We start from the raw sequence: 12,671 nt of genomic DNA on the forward strand, positions 1-12,671 counted from the left end.
ATTAACACAAAATTTGAACCAGCAGATTGTACATCACTGACCCGCTACTCTGAATTAACATCAGTGTCAGTGTGGAGTCTTTGCCTGCTTTTAAAGGACTGATGTACTTGCTTTGAAATCAGTCCTTGGCAGGAGTTCTTGAGGTATGCTTCATTTTCTTCAACACTAACAGTTTCCACTTCACTTTCACTCTTTCAGGTTCGTTTAAGATGTGTCGATGCTGCGAGTTGTGTAATTCGTTGGTGTTACAGGAGCGAGCAGGAAGTCCTGAAATCCTCTTTTGCTCTCTCTCTGAACCCACACATATGTGGCGCGTGCCAGCAGGTTCGACAGCTCTGCTTCTGATCAAATTAATTCCAAAGCACATTCCTAAAATATGTGAAAGATACTGTTTCAGTCACTGAGCCTGTTTAAATCACTCAGTGGTTATCCTCCATTTCACTCTGATACTGAGGTAATCTCCAGCATCGCTCCTGCCTACACTCTGAGTCAAGTGGTATCTCATTGTAATACCTCAAAGCCTGTCTACCTCCATAGATTTTTGTGTTACAATTCATCTAGTTTTGCATCCTAAAATTGTTAGATTTTCCTGGAATGTGGGCAGTCACTCACCTTAATTTCCCCCTCTGCACACAAACGTATTGGAACCGTGCTCACCCAATTTGTTATGGTGATTGTGCGATGAGACTGAGGGAGAGCAGGCGCTATCTTAAACTGCGGCCGGGGACCCACAATACGTCACAGGCCTGCTCCCGCTATAACCAGAGTGGTTACGTGATTTCACAAACCCGTCCCCTGGAACAAGCCGCTATATTTCTCATTTCAATTGCAAAATGGGAAGTTTTAAGAGCCCTGACTCCATCTGTGAGTGTCTCCTCTCTCAGGTCGTTGGTATAAAACGGTTATTAGGTTACTGATGGTCCGTGTCTGATTGAAGCACATCTTTTCCTCTGCAGATTCTCGTTAAAAAATAGGTCTGATATCGAAGCTCATTTTTTGGACGCTTAGTTCGCTGCTTAGGTCAGCATGTTAGTCCTTTTCAAACTAGACTCTAATTCCTTTTACATGCTCCACATCTCAGTGACAGTCGATCCATCATCTGGTTCAATTCGGTTTTTGCAGTTCGCAGCAGCTCGTTCGCTCGAACTGGACTTGTACGTTACGACAGAGGTGTTGCAGTGGCCAAACTGTCTCACTGAGGCAGGACAGTCAGTATGTTAGTGATGGTCCATTTCTGATCGGTGCAGTCCTGAATGGCCAGCTGGAAACTGAACTCTGACTGTCTACTCTCCACCAACTCCAGACAACGCTGAGACTCTGTGTTCTGGATGGAGCCACCCTGAAGAGAGAGCAAGATAGAGAGAAAGAGAGAGAGAGAGAGAGAGAGTTTACAGTTACAAACACATTGTTATGTTATGGGAAAACATTGAATGAGACTGTCGAAGAAGGCTGCTCCACTTGGCATTGTGTTCCCTCCACTGAATCTCTATTGAATCCATTATTTTCAGATACTGGCATGTCTCTGAGTACATTATTGTACTTATTCAATGATCATTCATAGATGAAGACAAAAAGGCTGCTGTAATGGTGTAATCAAACCCAAGCAAATGTTTTTGAGCTGTTATAACATATCTGGAACAAACTTCCAGAAAATTGCAAGTCTGCTGCAACTCATCACATTAGTTTCACTATTTAGTTACCCTTTTACCACTTACTGCTCCACCTGTGGTATGCTGCCACTATGTGAATAACTCCCACACACAAATTCAGAACATGTAGTATTTGTACCATATGTATGGGTGTATTTGATGATTTTTAAGTGATTTACAGTATGGACCAGAACAACCTCAATTCAGTTAAAACACTATTGGCTACAGAGCCCTAATACAAAATTGAGCTGAACATAAAATAAATACATCTAAAGTCTAAATCTAAATATATACATCTACAGTCACACAACAAAGTATGGAGAGGAACATAGCACGTATTAAGTGGTACACCTCCCATTAACTGCACTACACTAAAATGCAGATATAAAACTTAAACAGACCTCTGCCAGCCAATCAATAGTCTGCAATGGTGCAAAAGTCAATAATCTTTGTAACTAAAGTTTCAGTATCTTTCACACCATGCATCCATCCAGCAGCTGGATGTACGCTGTAAAACTTATGAGCCGGTTTACAGTCTAGCTACAAAGGCACATCATCTGTTAGCCAGTATATATTTGACCTTGTGTTTTGAATTTCACAGCCTGTAATCACAAATTAGAACCACATTAAGTAAGTGTACACACATAGCAACACAGTACTTTAAAAGTCCTACTTATGAAAATTGGGAAACCCACAGAAACTCTCACAAACTCAGGGTTTTTGTTAAAGGAGACAAGCTCAAGGCAGTGTCTCATTTTAAATACCTTGGAATCATGCTAGAGTTGAATCTACTGTTTAAAAAGCATGTTAAAAAGGTGACTGACCACTACTGTCAAATTCAACCTGGAGAATTTTAAGCATATAAGACCAAATCTACGAACAGAAGCAGCCTTGATCTTCTCCGACATAGCATACTGTCTTACAAATTGGCAAGTAAGACAGCCCTGAAACCAACAGAAACTAAAAACATTTGACCAAAAGACCAAACTATCATTGCCGTATAGTACAAAAGTACAATTTATTTAATTTTGCAGATGCCTGCCTCATCTTTAAGGTCTTACATCAGCTTGCACCTAGTCCATTAAGCCAGTAAACTGAAGGGGAGATTACCAGAGAAGACTGTCTTATACAATACAGATGTAGCAAGTTTGGGCAAACAGCCTTCTCAGTCAGAGCCAACCGCTACTGGAATTGTGTACCTATTGAATTGTTTTATATATCTCTGTTACTTCTATAATGTATTTATGTATGTTAATTTTATTGTAGTACTTTTTGACATTAGGTCACTAATTTGTGCCTGCCCAGAAAGTACAGATGAAAATGAGCTCATTAGCTAACTCCAGCACTAGTACACTGATGTGAAAACTAAACAGTTGATTAATGTGCACTGTCCTTGGTAAATTAAAACGTAAATAAATAACATAAATGTATACATAACTAAATAAATGATTAAGTGCACAACTTATGGAGCATGCCAACATAATGACAATGCTGAATAAATAATTGGAGAAACATAATGACTGAATATGCTTCAATGAAGAGCAGAGGGGCACAAAGAATGGTTTGATGAGTATAAAACTATGTAAATTATTTGCAAATATCAACATGATTTTAAAGGGCTGGTGTATGGGATTTAGTGGCATCTAGTGGTGAGGTTGCAGATTGCAACCAACTGAATACCCCAAGCTTTACCCTTTCAAGCATGGAGGAGAACTATGGTCGCTGTGGAACTCATGAACAATGAAAAAGGCACTCTTTAGAGCCAGTGTTTGGTTTGTCTGTTCTGGGCTACTGTAGAAACATGGCAGTGCCACATGGTGGCCTTCGTGGGACCCACTTCCAATGTAGATAAAAATGGCTCATTCTAAAGTAACAACAACTCAACAATTCTTAATTTCAGCCAAGTCTGTTCTGCTGAATGCCACTATGTTCTGCACACTGGTCTTTTAGCCCGATCGAACACCTAAAGTACAGAGTTTGTGTCAGTTCTCCAAACAATTAATGAGAGAACATTTTTAGAAAGAATTGTGTCCCTCCTTCAATTTATGACCTGGAGCACTGAAGCTGTACTGGAGGCTCGTAATGAAACAACATCTTATCATGAACCTCATCACAGTTTGATATAAACTTATCTGAAAAATATTTCACTTCTGTCATCCATCACCCTCCAAATAAATATTTGCCTCCAACTGCTGACAGAACTCTAATAGAAACACATGCTCCATCAGCTTGAAATAAGGAAATGTGTTCACTTAGAATCTCTTTTTATGAAGTGGCTTATTTAACAAAAAAATTATGTTATTGAGTATGTTTGGTGAAAGATTCAGGAGATGTGTTTTATTATTAAACCGGACTGCAAATAAAATAATTAGTTGGAAAACATTATCAAGCTTTAATAGTTTTTACCATTGTGGGGATAAAATACTAATGTAGACCAGCCTGGTTAAGATCTTATGTGCATTTTGGAATTGTTCATTATTTGTACAAACATTAGGGATATGATGTCTACATGGAGCATGAGAAACCAGGTTATTCATATCCCTGTATCCAAGATTCTGATCATCTGTGCCCTGTTATGTCTTGACTCCTCAACATCTCAGCCACTATATGTTCTGTATCATCAAAGAACATTGCAATAGCATCCTGGTTTCTATAGGGGTACTCCAGATTCTGAAACCAGGATTTCCATGAGCAAACCATGAGTCATAATCCGGATACTAGTGCTCAAATGAATGCATTCATTATGTCTTTCCCTTAAACAGTAAATACATGTTACATACAATATGGTCAGGACACATTAGATAATATTAATGATTGTCTTGCAATATATTCGCTTTGGTTTCATTGCAAAGTTAATTAATTTTGTTCACATGGATTCAATGGATGCTCAGTATTTATTATGCACTATTGTATTGTATTTAGATGTTTTGGCAATCTGATATGTGTTCCAATAAAGCAGATTAAAGTTAAATGTATTGAGATAAAGAGAGAGCCACATGGTGTATGAATGTACAACATGTGTGTGCATTAGTGTGTGTGCCGTATTTGTTCAAAACAATGTCACTTTGAATAAAAGGCTTGCTTTACTGTTTTTCAATATAAGCCCCTACCTCTCCATTGTGTGTGTGTGTGTGTGTGTGTGTGTATACATCTTAGTTTCTTGAACAATAGGCCGGCACCTAAAGTAGGTCCTTGGTTATATGGCAAGAACAGTGATATGTTATAATGAGCCGGAGCCCTGGCAGAGGAGACTAAATCCATTTGAATCAAACTTGCTGTGTGCTTTAGGAGGACTTCTCTGCTTTAAAATCAATATGCTTTAGATTTCACACACACACACACACACACACACACACACACACACACACACACACACACACACACACAGTTGTGCTTCTATTGCTTCAGAGGTCATTACATTGACTTCCATTACTTTCCTGGAGCTTTATCCTAATCTCTGCGATAACAACTATGTGCCTAACCCTAATCCTTACTTTAACCTTAACATAACCCTAAACTAAACTTAACTTTAAACCAAGTCTTAGACCTAAAATCAATTATTTAAATTGAGGGGAATTGCTTTTTATTGCCATTAGGGAGGTGAGTCTCCACAACATGGCTGTGTGATAACATGCTGAATACCCGAGAATACACAGGCTGAATCTTTTTGCTCTTCTGAGTTCTATTTGAGAGTGGTTGACTACAATACAAATACAATAAAAAACAGACGTGAGCACAACAGTAACACAGTCACGTTCTCCTTATGGCTTTCACTTTCTGGAAAGGATGTCGATTCTCTAAGCTTGATGATTGCGTGCGCTGCTGCCTCTGCACGGAGCACTTTGCCCACATGGGGGCTGGCCGGCATGTGTATGTGTGATTGCTTGATAGAACAAAGTGTCCACACACTGGTGTCACACTAACACGTACAGTACATTCACACATCGGAAGGACAGAGAAGGACAGAGACAGGGGGAAGGAAAGGGTTTATATCTGCAACTGTGAGAGACACATATTGGTTTTTTGGACAGATATTGGACAGTTAACCTCTTATTAACATTGATCGCAGGCTAATCAGTGAAATACTAGACCATGCTGTGTTAGGAACTGAGTTAAATCTTATTGGATTTCTAATGATTGACCGATTGAACCCTACTTACAAAGATCAAGTCTTTATAAGAAACACTTTCATGTGAGGCAGGTATATTATGCCTCTCAAAATCCAATCAGCAAGTAAATTATCTTTTCAAAGAAGGATGAAAGGACCTCACTGACAGGGACATAAATGTGTGTTTCAGCAGTGAAATTTCTGGAGGCTCTGTCACTCTGAACATGTGCTCCTTAAGAATTGATTTATGGTGGATCAGAAAAGTGTTTTAGTTGTTATGAACGGCGTGAAAAGGCGTCTGTCATAGAGAATGGGGGATGTGATTTTGTGCAAATATGGAAATAATGCACATTTGCAACAGTCTTTCTGGCAGGCATTCATAGTGTTGCGCTCTGTTGTTCACATGAAAAGCAAATGAAATATTTGTGATCAATCATGACATGAACTCAGTGTGATGTGTTTTCTGTTTCGGAAAGTTACAGAAATGGCCTTACACAGCCTCCCATATCTGATAACAAAAATGTAAGTTGGAGGAGGGGGTTTCCGAAACTATTCAACTATCTGAGTTTTCTAGCCTCTTTACACTTGACAAACATGGACTGAATATAAATAAATATAAAGACAGACATAAGTAGGTGTCACTCATTGGTTTGCATTGGAGCTGGTTTGAAGTCCATGGTTACAGCTTATTTTAGGGCACCATCTTTTCCATATGGAGCTAGGACCTTCCAAATAAGGAGTGAGGGGTGTAACACACCCTGCTACCTCGGGCTTCGCATTTGGGCTACTTAGGCTAAATTGAGTCAGCAGAGCAGGTATCATAATCAAGTAACAGTAAACTTAGTGAAATATCGGGGAGAACAGCAGGTGAGCCAACTGTCAATCGTAGCTGTCAATCAACGGCCACATGGCAGACATCAAAACTACTATAAGTACTATAAGTCTTCAAATCTTATTAGTGGAGCAGTCATTTCTAAAACGACCACCAGCAGAGGGCCTACATTTTGTGATTGACACCAAATTCACTTGATCTAGTGTCTAGTGTCTACTGGTGACATTGTAGTTTAAGTTACTTACACACTGGCTTCAGCCTCAAGCCATGCTGCTTATGACCATACATTCCTTCCCCACTCTCTACATGCACTGAGGAATTCACCCTAGTAAAAAACTTGATGTAACATAGCCAGAAAACTACTAGGTGTGTTTATAAGCCACCGTCAGCTAACACATTCCTCATATACATTTTAAAAGGTGATAATATTCTTCCATATTAATTTATAGCCATTGCCTTTTACAGCCTTTTTTTACTGCACTGCACAAAATCCTCCACAATCCTTGTAACGTCCATCAGAAACAGCATGTTTTACTGGGTTTGACATTTTCAACTTTTACGCTGCCGGCAGCAGTGGGCTGCAAATGGGACATTATTGCTGTAGGGACTTGTCAGAGTGGACATCACTGATGGCTCTCACTGCATATTGTACAGCAGAGGCCGACTTAGGATCCATTAAAGTAATCGCAATGATCTTTCTTACCTCCTGCGCTGGAAACCCAGTCAATTGGCTTTCTCTAAGTGTACGACCTCCTGAGTGACTTCCAACAGTGTGCTTAAAAGTCTGTGCTTTACCTCTTGCCTCCCCTGTGGAGTACAGCTCAGACTACACAAGCTGATTTAGAGCACATGCAATCACACACACATTCTCATCCCCTCCATTTTCTCTCTCTTTATATTTTTTGGGCATTTTTTTGCCTTTAGTAGAGAGTTGATAGTGGAGAAGCAGACAAGCAGACAAGCTGGAGTTGAACTAGTGATGTTATGTGGCATGAGCTGTAATCATTTAGCTACCGGGGTGCTCCGTCATTCCCTCCATTTTCAATACACACAGACAAATATTTGGGATATGTCCAGCACCTTTTCCTCAATTCAGCAGTGAGCCTTCTTGTCATTCTGCCGAGTGCAGAGTTGGACCGCACTATTGATTCCCCGCTATTAAGGCGGGAACACTAGTTAATCAGCCGGTCAGACGGCCAGTCAGCCAGAAAGCCATCAGACAGCCAGTCAGCTGGTTGGTGACAGACAATATGTCAGCCAGATGCTCAATCACTAAGTCATTCACCTCAAAGGTTGTGGTGAATAATAGCACCGCATGAAGACGAAGGGTGTAGAATACTGGAGCGGCAAGCATGAAGTGCTTGTGCAAATGCATTTCTTGCTGAGATACACCCATTTGAACTTCACAGAAGTGGAGCAGCAACAGTGAGGCACACCCTCTCCGCACCAACTGAGGCGTCACAGATTCCTTCCATTTGCCACGATTAAATTATGAGTGACTAATCTCTATTTTTTCTCCATATGCAGATAATAACTAAACAACAAAGCAAAACACAACCGCCCCACAATTGGCATGGTTCGGTATACAGCATCACGGATCAGTGGGGTATATAAATATGCTGTGTGCTTTGTTTCTAGAATTTACTTAACATTTAGTTACAGCACTTCTTATTGTTGCATTATTCATGGATATTTGGGCACTATTGGCCCCACATGGCTGTGTGTTTTGTCACTTTGTGAAAACAGCTAGCAACTGTTAGTAGTAGATGGCACTGAAATGCACCACTGATGAAGCTACACCAACAGGCCAGCAGCATCTTTAATGCCAAGACAGACCCAACAGAAAAAGTGAAGATATTGAGCTGCTCACAGTGAGGAACTAGAGCATTACCAACCTTTTCTGGTTGGTTTTCCCGTCCACAAACCTCACACAAAGACAAACTGACAAAGTTGGTGACAAGCCAGTGAACATAGTGGAAATAGATTTTTTTTTTTGTTAGTGGAGACTAAAGGCGAGCTACAAGGAGAATTAATATTCGACCCATTTTCGTCATTCATATCACTGAATGATAATGTCACACATTGCTGCTGAATGTGTTAATTGCAACAACACATTTGCCATAATAATAATAATAATAATAATATGGTGTTTTCCACTTTGTTCCGCTGCCCCAGAGAGCCAGGCAGCTTGAACATGATATTATTACTTCAATAGCTGAGTACACTTCAGCATCCACATCAGATAAACAGCAGTCATCTCATCACAAATGTTAAACCCAGAGGGCACATAGAGCCTCCAATAGCCCCCACGTTTAACTGTCACCAACAGTCCACCATAACTGCTGGGTTTAAAGTACACTAAGGTCTGGTTCAAACAAAGTGTCATCCTTGAAGAACGTTATGTTTATTTTGAACAAATAGTGCTTTCTCCATAAATGTGACAGTTGACATTAATCTTTTCACTGATGCCAGCTAACAGGCATATCATTGTAACCGCAGGCTTGCTGTCAGGAGGACGTTGTTGTGAAATGTCAAAAGCAGCATTTTAAATTGTTATTTGAATCACCTTGTCTACTTTGAGCTCTGCAACGAAAAACTGAATTAATGGCGAAAATTCAACCCTAGTTTGGTGTTTCATTGTTTCCACCCACATTGAAAAGCCAGAATCTAGATTTATAGCATACACTCTTTCAGACTGAGCACCACCAACCAATGGATTTGGGATTTCACATGGCAGTCCCAAATCCCCCAAAATACCTCAGCAGTATTTACATATTAATACAATATTTGTTCAATAACCAATACCATCCCAGCTACTGTAAATATTTTCCTCCACATGCTTTTTATTGACTTTAAAGATGACATATATTAATACTCTTATGAATTATGTGCTCTTTGAGCTGAGTTCAGCTTCTCTGTGTGAAAAGACAGCAATGCAAAATACCTCTCATAAAAGGTAATTGGCAAACTTCAAGAATTCATGAGGTAGGAAATATAAGATTTATTCTGCAGGGAAAGCACTTCTGAGATATTAAACTTCAAAGATTTGACAAACCAGTTGGAAAACCAGTTATGTATCTACTTTATATTTGAACCTAGAGGGTTCTTTTGATATAACACTGCACAAGCAGAAAGTAATATTTGCCGATCACAAATACATCAATAATTTGATAACACAGTCAGGTGGAACATTCTAATTAAATGTTTCAATTAAATGTTTCAGAAATGTTATTGACATAAGCAACATCTTTATTTGCAGACTCTGAGGAAAACAGGAGCTTTTAGAAAGTAGTTGCTGATCAGGGAGGTTATTATTTCTCATTATAATGAACTGAACATGACCCAACACTAGTGAAAAACTACACTGAGATGTCCCATAAAAAACTGTAATTTAAATAGCACCTATCCTGTGCTAGAAAGGCATAATCATCTAAATGATACATAAGAAAACAATAAGATACAACAGCAGAGCAGCACAGGAGTATGTAAGCCAAGTAACCTAGTCCTCATTAGCTGTTTTGTTCAGTGTTGCCTTTCACCTCACAGTTTGGATTTATACTGATCAATACCAAGAATTGCTGTTTCTCTTGATGTCGTAACTTTGATTGCATCTCCCAGGTAGCCCGAGAAGTCGACCTGCCGCCAGTGATAGGCTTCGGCTTTGCTCTTGTGTCTGTGGCGAACCTAATGAACGGTGGCGATGTGCTGAGCATTTGCGAAATGAAACTTTTTTATTGAGCTGCCTTTAATTTAAGTGGCATCCATAAAGGCACAAATAAAAGTAGTCCAGCAAAGTAAACATCCGATGTGGGAAAATCCACTTTTATCACAAAACACTACCTTCTATACGAGAAAATACCACCTGCTGTCGGGCAGATTTTTGTGAGGCAATTTCTTCCTTTTGCTCTCTTCTCTTCCACCACTCTTCCTCGTTCTCTGTCTATTGATGGCTGGTCCCTCAGGGTCACACTCAGTTCAATATTGTAAAAGATCTACTTATCAATAATTCACGTATACTGACTGCCCGCTTCACATGAAATGCTACCTCCCTCTGCCTCTCTGTCTCTTCTTCACTTCATTTCTCTCCAGTGCTGCCTCTCTCCCATCACTCTCCTTTTCTTTACCTTATTCTCCTCCTCTGTTGTTCTCTCCATCTAATCGCTCACCTGCTGTTTTCCTTTTTAGCTCTCACATCTTGTATCTTTCGGTTTTCTTCTGCCTGTCTCTCTACACCTTTCTTCTTTGTATATTTTCACCCTATGTGTGTCATTTTTCTGCCTCCTTACATTTCACTTCTCTCTATCTGTCTTTTTTGAGGTAGGGAGAACCTCTGACTTCAAAAACCATAAAGCTTTGTGTCAGCTCCTCGACCTACACTCATCATGGTCTGCCTACACCGACATCCTCAATTCTACGAAGACTGGAAATGAACACCCAAAAAATACAAACACACACATGTGTAAGAAATCTTCAAGTGAAATATTTTTTCCTGCTTTTGAATGGAATCTGATCCTGTCTTTATTGATCCATGTGACTGTTTTGATTGGTAGTTGATTGGCTAATTAATTACTGCAACTATCAGTATTAGTGTCAACATTTTTATTAGTGCTTTACAAAACTGAAATGAAAGTTGGGCGTGGGGTCGCTGAGTTTTACAAATATGTCACCTCCATGGATCAAAACCTTCATAATAGAGAGAGTTATAATTGATATTTGCAGTTTTATAGAGTCTCTTTTATAATGGTTGTGAAAAAATTCCCAATACATGGTTTTAAAAATGAGTGAAAAATGAGAGAAAAAGAGAGCGATAACATGAGCCAACGAGTGTTGGCTGAAAAGCACAGATCTTTTTTTTTTTTTGTAAAATCTGTCTCACTCTGAAACATTGATGGAAATTATTCCCTGATTTCAAAACACCATCTATACACAAAGTAGCTTTTAGACATGCACATTTTAATGATATTGTTCTAAAAGGTTTATATTATACCAATTTGATTCTGAATGTTGTTTTTATCACTTATTAAAAGCAGGTTACAAATTGGTCACAGATCACAGCACAGATACTTATTTAGAGTATCACTGATGATTATTTTAATGCATCATTAGTGAAAGAGAAGAAACAGTGTAGCACAAGCCAGAGGTCAGTACTTTGCTTCTACTTGGTATGCACATTATAACAACTTGGCCGAAAGCATGTTCTTTCCAGTTTAACTTTAACAAGTCTGACCCAAGAAATGTGATCAAAATGTTGAACTTGCACTCGAGAGTTTAAAAACCAGTGTCAAACTTCTCTGTTTTACTTGACCAAGCAAAATAGCTCCTTGCCAAATGGTCACCACTCACCCTATTTCTAATTGGGTAGGTACATTTTGTCAAAGTAATGCTGCTGCCAAAGTTGCCTTATACCTCAGTTCCTAGGAAAATCCCTAATAACCCTATGGACAGACATCTGTCTTTAACCTCTACCCATAAAGGATCAATGTCAGTTCTGTATTCTTTTATTTCAAACTTAAGCTGCTCCCCCTTCAACTATTACAATACAACTGCATGGGAACAAGAATTTAATTTTTTAGATGATATTCGGGTCTTGGCCCATACCAAGATACATTTCTCCTCTATGTGCGCATCATGCACATTTACAATTCAAAGTAGTACGTTGTACTCATATTTCCCAAACAAAACTCACTAGAATTACCTCGGAGCTGGATCCTATCTTTGATAGATGTAAACATGCCCCTACCTCACTCTAACAGGAAAAATGTAACTTTGGCAGGATGTATTGTTCCATGTTGACATTCAATAAATAAACCTTGGAAAGAGAAGAAAGTGTTGAACTTAATGTATTTCATTTCACTTTGCTCCATCCATCCTGAATCTCTTATGCTTTCAACATTTCATCTGCTCTTTTAGAGAAAGCTGGTAGTTCAACCTCAGGCCTTATTTGACTTCTCCCCCAAACTTTTTATGAAGAAAATTGAGTTCTCTCTTCAAAACCCCCATGGGTATGTGCCTAATGGGTTTCATCTCTTTGACTTCTGACATAAGTTGGAAGTGAGATTTCTGATTCTGGCCAGTACTAATT

General features: G+C 39.2%; 1 protein-coding gene across 1 annotated transcript in view; it reads right to left on the reverse strand.

Annotated features, from left to right (window-relative positions):
- Positions 1 to 1,192: 1,192 nt before the first annotated feature.
- Positions 1,193 to 12,671, reverse strand: part of LOC128358906 (polypeptide N-acetylgalactosaminyltransferase 18-like) — a 157,779-nt gene continuing 146,300 nt past the window's right edge. Inside the window, exon 11 of the mRNA XM_053319309.1 lies at positions 1,193 to 1,339. Within this exon, the coding sequence (XP_053175284.1) occupies positions 1,193 to 1,339 (147 nt within the window). The remainder of the gene's footprint in view (positions 1,340 to 12,671) is intronic.

The sequence above is a fragment of the Scomber japonicus genome, chromosome 5 (assembly GCF_027409825.1).
Source record: "Scomber japonicus isolate fScoJap1 chromosome 5, fScoJap1.pri, whole genome shotgun sequence".
NCBI lineage: Eukaryota > Metazoa > Chordata > Actinopteri > Scombriformes > Scombridae > Scomber > Scomber japonicus.